Source organism: Chlorocebus sabaeus, chromosome 1 (assembly GCF_047675955.1).
Source record: "Chlorocebus sabaeus isolate Y175 chromosome 1, mChlSab1.0.hap1, whole genome shotgun sequence".
Classification (NCBI taxonomy): domain Eukaryota; kingdom Metazoa; phylum Chordata; class Mammalia; order Primates; family Cercopithecidae; genus Chlorocebus; species Chlorocebus sabaeus.
The window spans coordinates 6865289-6883312 of NC_132904.1; the positions used below are offsets into that span (position 1 = coordinate 6865289).

The 18024-nt window shown below is 56.5% G+C and overlaps 2 protein-coding genes across 9 annotated transcripts in view; one reads left to right on the forward strand and one right to left on the reverse strand.

The window, feature by feature from the left end:
* Positions 1-18024, reverse strand: part of RAD9A (RAD9 checkpoint clamp component A) — an 80759-nt gene that overhangs the window by 21167 nt on the left and 41568 nt on the right. The gene's annotated exons all lie outside the window — the stretch shown is intronic.
* On the forward strand, positions 3793-13367 carry CLCF1 (cardiotrophin like cytokine factor 1). 2 transcript variants are annotated; one of them, XM_007967665.3, is made up of 3 exons: positions 3793-3989; positions 9897-10063; positions 11901-13367. In XM_007967665.3, exons 1-3 carry the CDS (start codon positions 3974-3976, stop codon positions 12393-12395), a joined length of 678 nt encoding a protein of 225 aa, XP_007965856.1. In that variant the 5' UTR covers positions 3793-3973; the 3' UTR covers positions 12396-13367. The 2 variants fall into 2 exon arrangements, with proteins under 2 accessions (XP_007965856.1, XP_007965781.1); XM_007967590.3 differs by lacking the exon at positions 3793-3989 and adding an exon at positions 4049-4633.

Below are 18024 nucleotides of genomic sequence, written 5' to 3' on the forward strand. Positions count from 1 at the left end.
TGGAATCTTTAAAAGGCCAGAGAAGGCAGCAAGCCAGTGGCCTCTCATCAGCTCACAGACTACTCCCACCATCCTGTGGAGAGGAGGGCAGAGGTGGTCAGACCCCATCACACAGAGAGGTGACAGGCTTGTCCCAAGGTCACACTGGCCAATTGGAATGGAGGTTTCTTGACTCTCAGAGCATCTCTGTGCCCACTGCAGGGAATCCTGGACTGCACCTGGTGCTACCTTGGCACTTTGCCTGTGGTTGCCACTGCCCTTCTAGCTCAGTCCATCCACATTTCTGCCCCAAAGCTCTACCTCCTCCAGGAAGTTCTCCTCCCACCATCCTCCTTGGCCCTAAATGTACCCACTGCCACCTATGGCTGATGTCAGACAGTTTAATGAGTGTCCCTAGACTGGAATTCTTTCCTTTTCTTTTGAGAGAGGGTCTTGCTCTGTTGCCCCAGGCAACAAAGACCATGTGTAGTGGTCATAGCTCACTGCAGCCTCAAACTCTTGGGCTCAAGCAATCCTCCAGCCTCAGCCACCTGATTAGCTGGGACTACAGGCATGCACCACCATGTTCGGCTAATTTTTAAATTTTTGGTAGAGATGGGGGTCTCTATGTTGCCCAGGTTCGTCTCAAATTCCTTAAGCAATCCTCCTGCCTGGGCCTCCCAAAGTGCTAGGATTACAGATGTAAGCCCCAACTGTGAAATTCCTAAAGGCAGGGATGGGTTTTCCTTGCTCTCTCTCTGTCCTTAACAGGACCTGGCAGAGACTGAGAAAGTGCCTGCACAATGTGCCCCTGGAGCAGACGGAGCGCTTCTCTTTCCCATGCTTGTCTGGAGCTGGGGGGACTGGCGTCTCCTCTAAGCTCTGCCCTCCCACCAGCAACCCCAGATTGTCAGCACTGGAAAGGCCCCTAACAAGATTCTCTGAGAGTCACAGGGGAGCAGGAACTTTCCCGAGGTCCCCCAGCTGGAAATCAGAGGGCAGCCACCTGTCCTGCCCCATCCTACGGAAACCCTGGAGGGGCCACTCCTGCTCTTTCCTCTCTTCCTTCTTCCCCAAACCCCAGCAGCTACCCCCATTTAGGGACTTGGCAGGATAAAGGCACCGTCTTTATTCCAGCCCCCGACCCAACCCAACTGGCAGCTCCCAGCCTGCTGCCTTTGCCCAGGCATGGCAGAGGGGCACTGGCAGCTTGGAGATGGAGCTGCTTTTCCCTTTGGCAGTGCAGAAGGTGGGGGAGGGGAAGGGAGAGGCTTGGCCCCCACTAGGTGAGGGGAGAGGGCAGGGAGGCAAGTCCAGACAAGAGGCAGAGGGAGAACACAACTTTCCCAGCTCGTGGGGTCACTACATTAAGATTCAAAGACAAACTGGGGGCTGGGGCGCTGTGTGTAAAGTCAATTGTCCCTGTACCCACCTGGCCTGGGTCCCTGTTTCAGAGCTGCAGCCCTCAGTTCCTGCAAACCAGTGCTTTCTGGCTGCCCCAGGTGGATGTCTGCTGGGGGTGGTGTTGTCCACTCCCACCTTCTGCTTCAGTCTCTTCCTCTCCCCCATCCGCTGCTTCCCCCTCTTCCTCCCAGCTCCCTCCTCCCCTCTTTCCCACTCCCACCCATTTGCCTCTTTGTGTCTCCTCTTTCCTTCCCAGTCTCGTCCCTTCTCTGGTCTCACCCCTCTTCTCTTGCCCCCGCCTCTTTCTTCAGCACCCCCTCCCCTCCGCTCCCCCCACACTGGGGCTGCTTTCTCCCTGACTCAGCAAGGTGCTTTATAAGGTGCTGAGGGGCTCAGTCAAATCCAAACCACATTGTGCAGACTCCACAAGGAGCGGCTGCGAGGTGGAGGGAGAGGTTGAAGCTGCTCCCCTTCTCCCTCCTTCTTGGCCCCCTCCCTCTGAAAGGGTAGCAGCTAGGGGGACCTCCTGGCTGGCCTCAGTGCCATGCATCCATGGGCATCTGCCTTCTTGACCTTGGCATGGGCATCAAGAAATCACTGGGCTCACCCACCAGGAATGTCACTGAAACTCCAGAGTCCTGGCTGGTGGGGGCAGGGAGGAGGTGCAGTGGTTGGGGGTAGGGGGCGGAGGGAGGCCCTAAGCACTTTTCACAAGGGTCCCTCCAGGCAGTTTTCATCAGTGCTGCTACTGAGGTCCCTCAAAGTCCCCTGCCCCCCAACCCAAGCCAGCTGTCCTTTCCCAGCTCTTTTTCTCCTTGTTTAGGAAAAAAAAGGAAGAAAGGAGAGAGAGGGGGAAAAAAAAAACCCAACAACAAAGTCTGTCCCACTCCAGTGAGGTAATTGAAAACAAACTTCTTCCCCACCCCCCCGCCCCCCCCACCTCAGTGCTCACAGTACAGAGAAGGGAAGAGCTGCCCCGGGACCCAGCACTGGCCATGATCAGGATGCCTGCCCAGGCCACAGGCTGGAGGCGCTGGGGCTGGACTGGCAGAGTGCCCTCCCTTTCTTCCAGGGGCACCAGGAAGTAGTGGGGGACAAATCTCGGATGCCACTCCAGGCAGAGGCATCACCTTCCAGGTCTGGCCCACCACTGGCCTCTCCCACTTTGAAACAATAAATAAACAACAACAAAAGCAACTTATTACCCAGTGATTTAATTGGTGGTTGGTTATAGGGCACCCAAGCCTTGGGGACCACATGACTGTCCCCCAGGAAAATCATGAAGCAGGGCAGTCCCCAGCCCTGGGTGAGAGCTGCCTTCACTGAGCATGGTCTCCCTGGCACCCTTGGAGAGGGAGGAGCAGACCCCTCTGGGAGGGTCCAGGCATACCCCCAGGTATCCTGCCCAGCAAGTCCCAACCCAGGCCTGCGGGAAGGAGGGGGAGCCCTCACTGCCAAGCCACCCCCACCTCACCACCGGAAAAACCAACAACCCAAAACCCCAAAGGAAGGAGATTGCCAGGCGTCTTCATGGGGAAGCATTTCACAAATGGGGACGCTCAGGCGGTCCATCGCCTTGAATTGGAGCATTCCCGCTGAGTCACCCAAGAAGCCTGTGGTGTTGAAACTGGTCCGGTGCCTCGTGCTGATTAATGAATTACAAATCCCCCACCCATGTGCATTCTCCCTGGTCACTGGAGGAAGAATGAAGAACCTTGTGAACTTGAGGGAAAAAGTCCCGCCAAGTGGCCTCTTCTCGCCTCTGGGCCGGGCAGTGGGCCTGCGGTGCCCTCTTCCTCCCCCGCAGGGGGCATTGTGAGCTGGTTAGTCACCTGCCCCAGCCCCAGCGCCTCGCTTAGCTCTAGCTTTTGGAAATGGGACAAGCGGCGGGACAATAGGCAAGGGGGGCGGTCAGCCCAGACAAAGGGCAGCAGGAAAAACACCATCACTTGCTCCCAGGCCAGCTTGCTGGCATTTGGGAGAATGTGTCATTGCATTTACTCAAGGGGGAGGAGGAGGGAAGGTTAGAGATGAGGAGGCAGAGGTAGGGTGGGAGCAGGGACCCCGCACAGGCAGAGGTAGGGTGGGAGCTGGGACCCCGCACCGGGCAGGGGGCAGGGGGTGGTGTCCCCAGGCCAACGCCAGGGGAGAAGCCCACCGAAGCCGGCGCTGTCCACCGGCTCCCGGGAGTCCTCAGACGGACTGATGGCCTCCCCGCCCCCTCCCCCAGGAGGCCCAGGGTGGTACCGCCACAGCCTCGCCTCACCTCACCCCCCCTCGGTGCTGTGGGAGGGAGAGGGAGCCCCAGAAGCCCTCCCTTCCCTCCTCCCCCCTCCTACCCCCACCCCGGGGAGGGCCGCTACAATTTGTGGTTACAGCTTTACACGTCAGAAAAAAAAAAAAAGTTTGCAGAATGTCCCACACCGAAAAAAAAAAAAAAAAAAAAAAAAAACCCGAAACCGAGCGAAAAAAACCTGCGAGTGGGCCTGGCGGATGGGATTATTAAAGCTTCGCCGGAGCCGCGGCTCGCCCTCCCACTCCGCCAGCCTCCGGGAGAGGAGCCGCACCCGGCCGGCCCGGCCCCAGCCCCATGGACCTCCGAGCAGGTAGGAGCCAGGCGGCCGAGGCCCCGGCCCCCGCCCCACCGAGCAGCCACGAGATCCGGTTCCCGTCCTGCCTTGACCCCCGGGAGCCCCGCGCCGGGGCCGGGCCACAGAGCTGGGCTCCAGCCGGGGGAGGCACGGCTGGGCGCCCTCGAGAGGGGCCAGGCGGGGACGCGGCATTCCTGGAGTCCCCACGGCGGGGCCAGGAGATGGCCGGGAGCGGCGCGGAGCCCGGACGATAGCAGACCTGGGGAGGCGGCAACCTGGAGCCCCAGCCCCAGAGCCCTGCGCACAAGTTGGGGCCAAAGAGTCCGAGACGGGGAGCGAGGCTGCGGGTGGGAGGAGGGGCCGGGAGAAGAAGAGGGAGGGAGGCCGGGGAAGCCCGAGGCTGGGCGGCGGGAGGCGAGGGGAGGCCGACACCTCGGGCCGCGCCGCTCTCCCTCCCCGGCCCGCCGGGAGGGGTAGGAGGGCGGGCGGGAGGAAGGGCGGGCGGCGGAGAGGAGGGCGGAGGGCAGCGCCGAGCCTGGCTGGGCCGGGCCGGACCGGACAGGCCGAGCCGCGCCGCGCCACGGGACTCGCGGCTTCCTAGCTGGGCGCCGCGCGGCCGGAACCCTCCATGGTGCCCACGGCCGGGGAGCCGGCGGCAGGTAGGGGCGGCGGGCGGCGGCCGCGAGTCCCCCGGGCCACCGTGGCCTGGGAGTGATTATTGTTGGGCGGGGGACGGGCGCAGCAGGGCCGGACCCGGCAGGAAAAAGTCTGTCACCGGCCAGGGAGCGGCGGGAGCAGCCGCTCAGCCTGGGCAGGAGGGGAGTTGACGCGCGGGAAAGGGCAGCGCCAGACAGAGCCCGGAGCCCGGAGCCCGGTGCCCCGGACCCCGCCCCCGCCCCCGCCGCCGGGAAGGAGCGACCGGGCGGGAGCGGGAGGGGGCGGGGCCGGGGGCGCCGGGGCCACACAGAGGGAAGGCGCAGCGCCGGGAGGGGTCCCGGAGCGAGAGGTCACCGCCGGGAGGGAGGGCCAGCTGGCGACCGCCGCCGTGCTGCTTTCCGGCCGAGCCCCTCGAAGGAAACCTTCGAAGGAGTCCCCGGGGCTCGCCAGAGTCCTCTCATGCTTGCTCTCCCCACCCGCTTTCCTTTCCACAACTCCGCGCAGGGCTCCTGGAGCCTTCCCTACAGACCCCCGCCAATCCCAGAAGACCTCTGTTCCCCCAGGTCCCAGCCTGGCCCTCCCCCCGGGGTGTGAGGGGCTGCCAGGAGAGAAGGGGAGACGGGCGGGTGCAGGCTAAGCCCTGGAGAGAGGCTGGGGGGTGGGGGGCACTGGGCACACTGCTCTGCCGGGTCCTCCTTCTCTGACCCTGATCCAGGGACACCTCTGTGCTTTCACTGCCCCCAACTGACCTCCGCTACCGCTCGGGAGCACACGTTGCCCCTCACACCGGACAGGACGGGAGTACATATTCCCCTAACAGACCAGACGCACTCCAGCCAGCTCAGACACCCTCGCTACCCTGGAGCCACACACTCCACCAGGGGAGGAAGCAGAGATGGCAGTTGTCACCCAGCAGCCCCAGAAGTGACACTGCTGATGGGTGCAATGGCTCCCTGTCCCCTTCATTCACAGTCCCACACTCTTGTCCGTCACACTTCTGCGTGCCACCCCTGCACACCAGCCACTGGCTGACACTTCACATTCCTCCCGACGTCCCACCTCTTGTGCACACCTGGCTCCTGCACTCTCCCCCAGCCCCTCCCGCACCCCTCTTGATAACAACACCCTTTCTAACTCACCCACCACTGCCCTGGACTCCTCCTTCACTGCTCCCCCTGCCTCTGGCTCTCAGTGGGCTGCTGGGCTACCCCCTAGCTCCTCGCTGGCCTCCCTGAGCACACCCAGGGCCCTCTTGCGGCACAATCAGGAACCCTCTCGCTCCAGCCAAAGCCCAACTCCTGTCTCGCTTGCTTGGTTACTGACTTCATAAGGCAGGGGGGCTGGCCCACCCTCAGCTTCTTCCCCTGGGCCTCAGTGACTTCTGTCATTTAGGCTGGAAGAGAAGGGCAGGAAGGGGGATGCTGGAGAGGAGAGAGATGAAGCCCTGCATGTTTCCTCTGGGAGGAATTGAGCATGCATAGTGTGACCTCTCTGTGCAAGCCCACAGTCACCAAAGGGGTTGGTGGCAAAACTAGGTCTCCCAATTCCCAGGCCCATGTGTCCCCACTCACCAAGCCACTTCTCAGTGGCCTGGGGGAAAGGGAACCAAGGAAAAGGCAGAAGGGAGGGAAGTAAGAGAGGGGAAGGCAGCAGACCACAGGGTAGAAGGATGATGGGTTTCTGTGGGCCTTTGCCTGGGAAGGCAGGTCAGGACACGCCCCTAGGGCAGTTTCCTACAGTCACAATGCCTGGACCTCACCCACTCCATCCCTCACCCACTCCTCACCTATTCCGCCTAACCCACTCCATCCCTCAATTCCTCTCAACAGACCCCTCCAACCGCAGCAGCCAGCACTGGTCCTGGTCTGGCCTTTCCTCCTTGCTCCCATATTCAGTCCAGCCTGAGGCCACTATGCCCCACCTCTGGAGGTCTGCAGTGCCTCCCTGGCTACATTTAGGGCTCACAGTTCTTAGCCTAGCTCTTATAGTCCCAGGTGCAAAGACTCCCATTGACTTGTCCTACCACCCTAACCACCCTGGTACATCTGAACGGCTGAACCCTCACCCTCACTGGGAAAGCTCAGCCCGGGGGCGTCCAGGCCAGGGACTGAGGGGCAGCTGGCTAAAGTGGCTAAAGACCACGGGTGCGCCTGCCTGTGCAGCTGTCTGGGTGGCCGGTCACTTCCTTGGGCTGAGAGAATATATGTGTGTGTGTGTGTGTGTGTGTGTGTGTGTGTGTGTGTGTGTGTGTGTTCATGAGGAGGGCCTTGGTTCCCAGGGCCCAGGGATCTGGATGGAATTAGGGGCTGGCCGGGTGGGGGCCAGGATAGGGGGTGGGGGGCTGCTGCAGGAAACGTGAGCTGCACTCATTAGCTCCTCACGTGCTCAGCCAGATTTATAAACACACAGAGAAGACGGGATGTAAACAATCAGTGGGCAGCAGCCAGAGGCAGAGCTGAGGCGGGGGCCGGGCTGGGGGCCAGGACTGGTGGGGAGGGGGAGAGGGGGACCCAGGACACAGCCCCAGTGGTCGGGGTCCACCTGCACACCATGAGCCTAAGGGAGGATGGATGAGGGCTCCAGGAAGCCCACCATGCACTCTCAGGAGGCAGGCGAGCTGTGCTGGGTTCCCGAGCTCACAACTACACCACAAGTGTTCACCCCACACTGCTTTCCTCCTGCTGCCTGAGACACGGGCATGGGCATGGCTTGCCCAGAGTGAAAGCTGTCATAGCAGGGGCAGAGCCCTGTCCTTCTACCCCCCTTTCTCCTCTCCTAACCTCGTCTCCCTCTGGATTCCTGAGAGCCCTTCCCTCTTTCTAGTTCTGTGGGCCGTCGGATCCTTCTGTTCTCCCCTGCCCCCCCCCCCCCCCGCCCACCCCCAGCCTGCAACGACACAGTTACCTCAGAACTGAAATATTCCTGGAAACACCGGCCTCGTCTGGTTAATTTCATGAGCCGTTTTTTTCTGCCCAGATGACTTAGTTCTTGTCTATCCAAAGGCTTCTCCCCCTGCTGTCCCTGTGTAGGGAGCTGATCTCCCCTAGGGATGTCCCACAGGGCTCAGAATGGGAGAGGGATAAGTCCCAAGCTGGGTTCCTGACTATACCTCTTGGCCGTGACATAGGCAGAACCTAGAACTCCAGTCAACATGTGGGTAAAGAGGGACGCCTAGCTCCCAGCTCCTGCTTCAGTTGGGACCCTCAGCCTTGCCGCTAACTTTGAATGAAGCCAGACTCGATGCTGAAAGCAACCTCAAGGCTGGGAGGGCCACTGCCCAATTCAGCAGGTCTCCAATCTCCAAAACTAATTCTACTCTGTACCCATAGGATCCTAGAGGTGACTGCCAGATCCCCAGGCTTGGAGTTGTGTTGGAATGTGAGGAACAGGGAGGAGAAAGGAACTGAGTCAGGCAAGAGCTGGGGATAGAAAGGAAGAGTGAGGAAAGCAGCATCCAGGAGGAAGCCACAGACTCAGAGGGCACAGGAAAGGGGGAGCCAGTCTCCCTAGGGAGCAGTTGAGTGCCTGACCCTACTCTCTGTCCTAAAATACACGTGTGTACACACACTCACACTTGCCTCAAACCAAGACCCTGTGACTGGTGGTACCCCACCCCCATGCTCCCTCAGTAAAGCTGGCCAGCCACACATCTGAAAGAGTCCATACTGACCAGGGGGCCACTGCCAAAGTCCTCACTGGCCCCTGTCCTCCATAAGAGATGTTTTATAAAAATGGAGTCTTGCATCCTTCCTAGCTAGTAGCCCTCTCCAAAACTCTGCCCCAGCGCTGTGATTAAACCTAACCTAGTCTTCATTCTTTCTTCAAATCCCATCCTAACCATGGGCAAAGTGTTATATCTCTTTAAGTTATTTCTACCTATCAAAGCAACCTATGTCATTATAGAAAAATCTGAGAGTATAAAATATGAACTATAGGAGTGGTGGGAAGGTGGCAGCAAAAAAAAAAAAAAAAAAAAAAGAACAAAAAGGAAAAAAAAAAAATAAAGGAAAGAAACCACTCGTGACCTCACATTTATTCAAGTTGAAAACCCAAACTAGCCCTGCTCTTCATGACATAAGCAGCGCCCCATCTGGTATCTAAACCGACCAAGTCACAGCCCTCCAGCTCACCTTCTGCCTGCCCAGACCTCACTACATCCCCTGCTGGACTCAAACCTCAACCACACTAAATCAACCAAATCCCAAGTCTAAACTAATCTGAAACTTTTAAAGTAACCCAGTCCTTAAATCTAACCTAGCCCAATGCCAATTATATCTATCCTAGCCAAACCCTAACTGCATTTGCCAGTCCAAAGTGTCCACTCAATCCTCACCTTGGTCCTCACTTAAAATCCCAGAAAAGCGTATTTCCCCACTATCCATGTCCCTCTTTACAGCACCCAACCCTGGCCTCTGGACTCCTGGTATCCTGGGATGTCCAAACTCTGCAGTGCCATCAGCCAACAAGCCCAACTCGTCAAATGCACCTCTCTCCCTTCCTGTCCCCACCCTCGCAGGCTGATGGAAAGGCCTCATTGAAGTCCAACTTTCCCCCACCTAACACCAAGAATGGCGTGAACCTCCACACTGCCACCATTCCCTGAGAGTGAGCACTAAATCTTCAATCTAACCCCACCCTATGCTTCCCACACTCAGGAATCACATCCTAGAATATACCCAAAACTAGCCCCATAAGGCAGCCCGACCCTGGTGGTCTAACACTATACCTTGCCTCTTATGGACGGCTGTGTTCTTGGCGGCTGCCTCTCTCCTGCTTCCTCCCTTGGGGCTGACTGCTCAGCCTGCCAGCTCTGACATGTGCTGTCTCCCACCCTGTGACTCCCCTCAAGCTGCAGTGGGACTGGGAGACTGGCAGGAAGCTATGGCACAACTGGAACACAGGCAGGTCGACCTGTAGTCCCTAGGCCTGTCCCTGTCCCTCCATGTACACACACATATATGTTGGCACACACACAGTGGCACACATGCCAAAGACTCTCTCAGCTGACACACAGATACACTCTCAAGTATCTACTGATAGACACTTATGCATGCCAAGTCCTCATCCTCAAACACACACACGCCTCTCTTTCTCTCCCCTCTCGCCAGGGGTGTTTTCCCTCCTCCATCCCCTCTGCCTCCCATCTGGTGTCCCACCCTCACCCACCTTCCAGCCCAAGGTGGGGACAGACACCTGAGGGGCTGCCAGATGCTTCCCCGTGTGGGCCTGGGCCGCACTCATGCTTCTCGTCCATCCTGCCCGCAGGGGACTCGTGGGGGATGTTAGCGTGCCTGTGCACGGTGCTCTGGCACCTCCCTGCAGTGCCAGCTCTCAATCGCACAGGGGACCCAGGGCCTGGCCCCTCCATCCAGAAAACCTATGACCTCACCCGCTACCTGGAGCACCAACTCCGCAGCTTGGCTGGGACCTATGTGAGTATCCAGAGTAGGAGTCTGGGAGTTGGGGAGGAGTGAGGAGTTGGGGGAAGACAGTCCTAACCGTGGAGGGTCCTGGTAAATGATGGGGTGAGGAGGGGCTCTTTGGCTCCCACCAGTCCCCCTGTCTGGCTTATCTACTGCCCTTCCCTCTTAGGTGGCCTCCCCACCTCCCCATCCCTCGCCCCAGGACTAGGCATGTGGGCAGGCCTCGCACCCGCCTTGGCCCATTGCCCCACTGGCTGCCAGCCCAGCCGTCCGCCTCCCCCTGGGGGCCGGGGAAGTCTCCTCTGTTTACACCGTGTTGTGGTGTCTCTTGCGCGGGCGGGGTTGGGTGGGGATGGAGGGGCCCCACCTCCCATGCCTGCGTTCCAGCTCGCCTCTACCCCCAGACCTGGGGCCCTGCTGCTCTGGACCCAGGGGCCTCCCTTCCGTCTGCCTCTCCCATCCTAGCTGGGCCTCCTATGGGGGTCATGGGGGAAGGGGACTGTAGGGAACCCAGGTAGTAGTGGCAGGGTGTTTAGGGTGTGGATGGAGGTGATGCTATAAGGATTTGGGGGTGGTCCAGAGGTGTTCAGAGAGCCCAGGAGAGAAGGAAGGAGGGTCGGAGGAGCCGAGGACCATGGGGAACCGGCCCCCTCTTCCCGTGTTCCTCTTCCACATCCCAGACTCTACTCTGGAGCCAGGGAAAGGAAAGGGAGGAGGGTGGCGGGGGAGCTGGCTCCAGCCCCAGGATACACCGAGGAAATTAGTTTGTCTCTGTGCTTGTCAGCGTGTGAACCTCCCCCTGGGCCCTTGCCTATCCCAGGCCTCTCCCCTTGCTTCTCCCTTCTTTCCCAGTTACACATCGCCCTCATCCCTTTCCCTGGGCCCCAGCCGCTCCCCCGAGGGTTGGCAAGGGCTCTGCCTTCTTCCCTATACCATGCTGTCTTCCATAGCCTTCCTCCTGTCCTACTCATGAGACTGCCTCCATTTCTTCCTTCTGCAGCCTAGCTCCTTTCAACTGAACCCTTCCTTCGGAGTGTTAGTGAGTACCCGTCTCTCCCCAGCCCCTCAGCTGGTCGGCCCGGGTGTGTCAGTGGCAAATGGGACTCTGGTGCCAATGGGCCCCTCTCATCTCTCTCTTGTTCCTTGTGCAGAAAACCTTTGCTTCATTCCACTGCCCCCTCTAGTTCCCGACCCTTTTTCTCTCCTCGCTTTCCCTGCCAAATTTCTCGAAGGAGTGGTCTACACCCTCTGCCTCCACTTCCTCTCCACCCACTCACTTCTTAACCCCCTGCAATCTGGCTTCCAGGCCCCAGCAGTGGTTCTCTCCAAGGTCGTCAGGCACCTCCTTGCCAAGCCCGACAGTGTTTTGAAGGCTCATTCTCCTTGCTGTCTGTTTTGCAGCCACACTGCTGAGCACTGCTGCCTTCTCGAACTCCTCTTCCTTGACCTCTGCACTCTCCTGGGCCACCTTCTACCTCTCCAGCCTCGCCCCCTGGCTCCTCCAGGCTCCTCTTCTTCTCTGTCCTGCCCCACAGCGGGCACTCTCCCAAGGTTTGCCCACCAAGCCAATCAGCACGTCCTTCCTGAGCGTCTCCTGCGTCTCCTCCTCCTCTTTCTACGCCTCTCCATTGGGAGGTCATCACCGCCACTGCTTCAGCTGTCATCTGCATACAAATGATATCCTTATTGGAGAAACTCAGGGAGACCATGAACAGAGAAGCCTAGCATGGAGACAGGGCCAGTGTCAGGGGACACAAAAAATAGAAACTTTGGGAGCAGGTATCTCCTCGGTGGTGAGACAGCTGCTCTGCCCTCCTCCTTCCCCATCACCCTCTCCTTTTCACAGCTGAACTACCTGGGCCCTCCTTTCAACGAGCCTGACTTCAACCCTCCCCGCCTGGGGGCAGAGACTCTGCCCAGGGCCACTGTTAACTTGGAGGTGTGGCGAAGCCTCAATGACAAACTGCGGCTGACCCAAAACTACGAGGCTTACAGCCACCTTCTGTGTTACTTGCGTGGCCTCAACCGTCAGGCTGCCACTGCTGAGCTGCGCCGCAGCCTGGCCCACTTCTGCACCAGCCTCCAGGGCCTGCTGGGCAGCATTGCAGGCGTCATGGCAGCTCTGGGCTACCCACTGCCCCAGCCGCTGCCTGGGACTGAACCCACTTGGACTCCTGGCCCTGCCCACAGTGACTTCCTCCAGAAGATGGATGACTTCTGGCTGCTGAAGGAGCTGCAGACCTGGCTGTGGCGCTCAGCCAAGGACTTCAACCGGCTCAAGAAGAAGATGCAGCCTCCAGCAGCTGCAGTCACCCTGCACCTGGGGGCTCACGGCTTCTGACTTCTGACCTTTGCCGCCTCCTCTTCGCTCCCCCTTCAAACCCTGCGTCCACTTTGGGAGAGCCAGCCCTGTATGCCAATACCTGTTGAGCCAGGAGACAGAAGCTGTGAGCTTCTGGCCCTCTCCTGGACCGGCTGGGCGTGTGATGTGATCAGCCTTGTCTCCTCCCCACCTCCCAAAGGTCTACTGAGCTGGGGAGGAGGTGCAATAGGCCCTGTCCTGTCCTGTTTCTACAGGAAGTCATGCTCGAGGGAGTCTGAAGTGGTTCAAGTTGGTGCAGAGGCTCTCATGGCCTCCTGCTTCTTGCCTACCACTTGGCCAGTGCCCCCAGCCCCTCAGGTGGCACACCTGGAAGGCAGGAGTTGAGGGGCCACCACCACACATGACTTTCTGGGGTGAAGCCCTTTGGCTGCCCCACTCTCCTTGAATGGGTGTTGCTCTCTTACCCCCAAATCACTCTATACATCCAATTCAGGAAACAAACATGGTGGCAATTCTACACAAAAAGAGGTAAGATTAACAGTGCAGGGGTGGGGTCTGCATTGGAGGTTCCCTATAAACCAGAAGAGAAAATACTGAAAGCAGAGGGGCAGGGACAGACCACAACAGACCCAGGAGTCTCCAAAGCACAGAGTGGCAAACAAAAGCCAAGCTGAGCATCAGGACCTTGCCTCGAATTGTCTTCCAGCTTTACAGTGCCTCCTCTCTGCCCCCTTTCCCAGGGTATCTGTGGGTTGCCCAGGCTGGGGAGGGCAACCATAGCCACACCACAGGATTTCCTGAAAGTTTACATTGCAGTAGCATTTTGGGGTGTGGGGTGGCAGCTCCCCCAGGCCCTGCCCCCCCAGCCCCACCCACTCATGACTCTAAGTGTGTTGTATTAATATTTATTTATTTGGAGATGTTATTTATTAGATTATATTTATTGCAGAATTTCTATTCTTGTATTAACAAATAAAATGCTTGCCCCAGAACTTAGTCTCTTTGCCCGGCCTCACCCCTCCTGGTGCTCATCAGACTCTCTTGCCGCCCTGGCTCCCACTCCCTGCTTGCCTCTGGTGAAGCTGCACAGAGCTCTGGGAAGAGGTGCTCTTCCTCCCCGCACTGGGGTGATGGGCGCACCTCAGACTTGTCCACTCCTGCTCCCACCACCAACCCCTTGATCCCTCAGTCCTCCCACACAGCTTCTGTCTACTCCAGGTTTCCCTCACCCAGCCTTTGCTCAGTCTTCCTCACCTTTCTGGGATTCGTTTGTTTTTTTTTTTTTTTTTTTTTGAGACGGAGTCTCGTTCTGTCGCCCAGGCTGGAGTGCAGTGGTGTGATCTCTGCTCACTGCAAGCTCTGCCTCCCAGGTTCATGCCATTCTCCTGCCTCAGCCTCCCGAGTAGCTGTGACTACAGGCACCTGCCACCACGCCTGGCTAAGTAGAGACAGAGTTTCACCGTGTTAGCCAGGATGGTCTCAATCTCCTGACCTCGTGATCCGCCCGCCTCGGCCTCCCAAAGTGCTGGGATTACAGGCATGAGCCACCGCGCCCGGCCTCAGTTTTTCTTTGAGAGTCTCACTCTGTTGTCCAGGCTGGAGTGCAGTGGCATGATCTTGGCTCACTGCAACCTCCGCCTCCTGGGTTCAAGTGATTCTTGAGTTGCTGGGATTACAGGGGTGCGCCACCATGCCAGGTTTTTTTGTTTTTTGTTTTTTTTCTTTTTTAGTAGAGACGGGGTTTCACCATGTTGGCCATGCTGGTCTCGAATTCCTGACCTCAGGTGATCTACCTGCCTCAGCCTCCCAAAGTGCTGGGATTACAGGCGTGAGCCACTCACCCAGCCAACCTCACCTTCCTGGATTGCATTAACAGTATCAAAGGTCTGTCTTCCCACCTTGAATTTCTGTTTCTGCCCTCTGGCCCAGCCTCCTTGTGATGAGCAAAGCTAATCATCTGCCTCTCTGGCGCTCTACCCTGAGCAGTCAGCCCCTGGGCTTCACTCCCCAGCTTCCCCAGGACTCCTGCCTGTCTCTGTCCACTGGGGCTTCAGGAGCAGTGACCCTCACTTCAACACCCTTCCTCTCTTTAGGAGGGAAACAGACTGTGACCAAGTCACGGTCCTTAGCTGTAACTCCACTCCTTTCTCTCCAATGTAAGACAGCATATTCCAGAAAAGAAAAACTCAGATTGTGAGAGAATGGGATAGGTGCTATTCAAAGGATGCCCTAAGCTCAAACCTCAGACTCATAACCTATGAGTGACCAGTTTCCCCGTCAGTAAAGCGGGGATAATTAAACGCCCTTCTAAGAATGCTGCAAAGGATAACAGGAACAACAAAGGGCAGATGCTTGGATGTAGCAGCAGCAGCTGTAGTCCTTACAGATTACTTAGGCTCTAGCAGCATGTCATGACACTTTAGTTAGGAACCACTGGGTAAGTCAATGGATGAACAGCTCCCAGGTAATACATGGATATTTTATGAACCTTGAGAGCTTGTTTGGAGGTTCTAGCAGGGGAGTGAGGCTACTAGTATACCCTTGACTAAAGACTGATCCTCCTCTATTAGGGATGGTTGTCCTCTTCGATCGAGCGCACAGCTTTGGGAGGGATGCACGTGGAGCGGTGAGGGAGGAAGGGGACACCGGCCTAGCCAGCCAGATCAGCCAAATCAACCCTGGTGATCAATGGGGTGACAGATGTCACAGCCAGATCGTCCTCACATCCTACATGAGTATTTTATAAGGGCCTCCTGGAGACAATACTTTAAGTAAAGAAAGTAAGAAATGATAGCAATGTCAATCAGTTGACAAATATTTTAAAGACCTAATTACCTGCCTGTCACTGTGCTAACTGGTGTAGAAAAGCCAAAAGAAGCCTAAAACCTAATTTGGCTCCTGCTCTTACAGAGCTTATAATCTACTAGGGAAGAAAAGGTCAATGTACCTGAAATAATAAGGGCCACAGGCATATCTGTGCGATGCAGACAGAGCTGCCGGCAAGTGCAAGAACCACTAGAAAAGGGAGAGGTCAGAATGTAGGTGCAAGAGCTACTGACTTGCTTGTGGGTGAGGCAAGCCAGCTCTGCTAAATGTCCCTGAGTCATCTGGCCTAAGTTAGAGGGAACATGCCCCACCCTGAGGGGTCCAGGCTCCTCAGGTCGAGACATCTGCCCAGGCATGGCCAGGGGCACCTGCAGGCCCTGCCCCCTGTATAACAAGATAGAAAGGAGAGGGTATCAGGGCTGTCTCCATACATAGTCAAAATAAGCTGTGACCTGTGATATGCAAAGCATTAAGTAGGGGCTATAAGGAATACAGAGGTAAGTAAGGAGGAGGTCCTATCATCAGAGAGTTTACACAGTGCTATCCTGTTGAGTTTCTTGGGGGCAGCTTTTGAGTCTTCTTCATCTCACTATACCAGCACCCAACTTAGACTCCATCCTAAAGAACGTGCTCAATGAGTGTGTTGGACAAAACAATCTAGAAAAAGGAATAGAAACCCTTCCCTGCAAATGGTAGAATATAAGGCAGAATTCGATTAAATGCAGAAAGATCCAGGCAAAATACTACAGAAGACTAGGAAAGACAGACTGCATCTAGTTAGGTGAAGGCCCTCTAGGCTGTGAGCCCTATTAGGGGAGAAAACGGCATCTGAAGTTCTTGCTGACTTCCACAGCTGTATTTCCAGTGCAGAACACACAGCAAGTGCTCAATGGTTACCTTTTCCATAAAGGCATGCGGTGGGATTTGACACCATTCTTGGAGGATGGGCAGAATTCAGATAGATGGAGATGGGGCAGAATAAGAGTTAGTTAAGTGTGGCCGGGTGTGGTGGCTCATGTCTGTAATCCTAGCACTTTGGGAGGCCGAGGCGGGCTGATCACCTGAGATTGGGAGTTCGAGACCAGCCTGACCAACATGGAGAAACCCTGTCTCTACTAAAAATACAAAATTAGCCAGGCGAGATGGTACATGCCTATAATCCCAGCTACTAGGGAGACTGAGTCAGGAGAATCATTTGAACCTGGGAGGCAGAGGTTGCGGTAAGCCGAGATCGTGCCATTGCACTCCAGCCTGGGCAACAAGAGTGAACTCTGTCTCAAAAAAAAAAAAAAAAAAAATAGTTAAGTGTATTTGTCTTTTTCTTTTTTGTTGTTGTTTTTTTGAGATGGAGTCTCACTCTGTCGCCCAGGCTGGAGTGCAGTGGCATGATCTTGGCTCACTGCAAGCTCTGCCTCCCGGGTTCACACCATTCTCCTGCCTCAGCCTCCCGAGTAGCTAGGACTACAGGTGCCCACCATCGTGCCCGGCTAATTTTTTGTATAGACAGGGTTTCACCATGTTAGCCAGGGTGGTCTCGATCTCCTGATCTCGTGATCTGCCCGCCTCAGCCTCCCAAAGTTCTGGCATTACAGGTGTAAGCCACTATGCCCAGTGTATTTGTCTTTTTCAAGCAAATAACATCTTGAGGGTGAGGCCCATGATTTATTCATCTTTGCATCACTACGGCATTTTAGTGTTTTGTTGTTTTTTTCTTTTGAGACGGAGTCTCGTTCTGTCACCGAGGCTGGAGTGCAGTGGCACCATCTCAGCTTACTGCAATCTCCGCCTCCCAAGTTCAAGAAACTCTTCTGCCTCAGCCAATCAAGTAGCTGGGATTACAGGCATCCACCACCATGCCTGGCTAATTTTTTTTTTTTTTTTTTGAGACGGAGTCTCGCTCTGTCGCCCAGGCTGGAGTGCAGTGGCCGGATCTCAGCTCACTACAAGCTCCGCCTTCCGGGTTTACGCCATTCTCCTGCCTCAGCCTCACGAGTAGCTGGGACTACAGGCGCCCGCCACCTCGCCCGGCTAGTTTTTTGTATTTTTTAGTAGAGATGGGGTTTCACTGTGTTAACCAGGATGGTCTCGATCTCTTGACCTCGTGATCCGCCCGTCTCGGCCTCCCAAAGTGCTGGGATTACAGGCTTGAGCCACCGCGCCCGGCCGCCTGGCTAATTTTTGTATTTTTAGTAGAGACGGGGTTTCACCACATTGGCCATGCTGGTCTTGAACTCCTGACCTCAATCTGATCTGCCCACTGTGGGCTCCCAAAGTGCTTGGATTACAGGTGTGAGCCACTGTGCCCAGCCCTACAGCATTTTGGTGTAATGCCTGGCACAGTAAAACCTTGATAATTTTTTTTTCTTTTTTTTGAGACAGAGTCCCGCTCTGTCTCCAGGCTAGAGTGCAGTGGCGCGATCTTGGCTCACTGCAACCTCCGATTCCCAGTTCCAGCAATCCTCCCACCTCAGCCTCCTGAGTAGCTGGAATTACAGGCATGCATCGCCACATCCGACTTTTTATTTTTTTAATTTTTTTTAGTAGAGATGGGGTTTCACCATGTTGTCCAGGCTGGTCTTGAACTCCTGATCTCAAGTGATCTGCCTGCCTCGGCCTCCCAAAGTGCTGGGATTGTAGGTGTGAGCCACTGCACCCAGCCAAACCTTGAAAATTTGACTTAAACTGATTTAAAGAGTGTCAAGACATCAGTTAATAGGGTTGCTATATTAGAGAAAAATTTTAACAGTGTGTCAAGACAATAGTGTTTTGGAAATTGACAGAAAAGGCCAGGCACAGTGGCTCACACCTATAATCCCAGCAC

Coding starts and splice junctions, on each gene's coding strand:
- CLCF1 (XM_007967590.3), top strand. CDS start 4,603: ATGGTGCCCACGGCCGGGGAGCCGGCGGCAG. Junction 4,634..9,896: donor GGCCGGGGAGCCGGCGGCAG/GTAGGGGCGGCG, acceptor TCCTGCCCGCAG/GGGACTCGTGGGGGATGTTA. Junction 10,064..11,900: donor GCAGCTTGGCTGGGACCTAT/GTGAGTATCCAG, acceptor TCCTTTTCACAG/CTGAACTACCTGGGCCCTCC.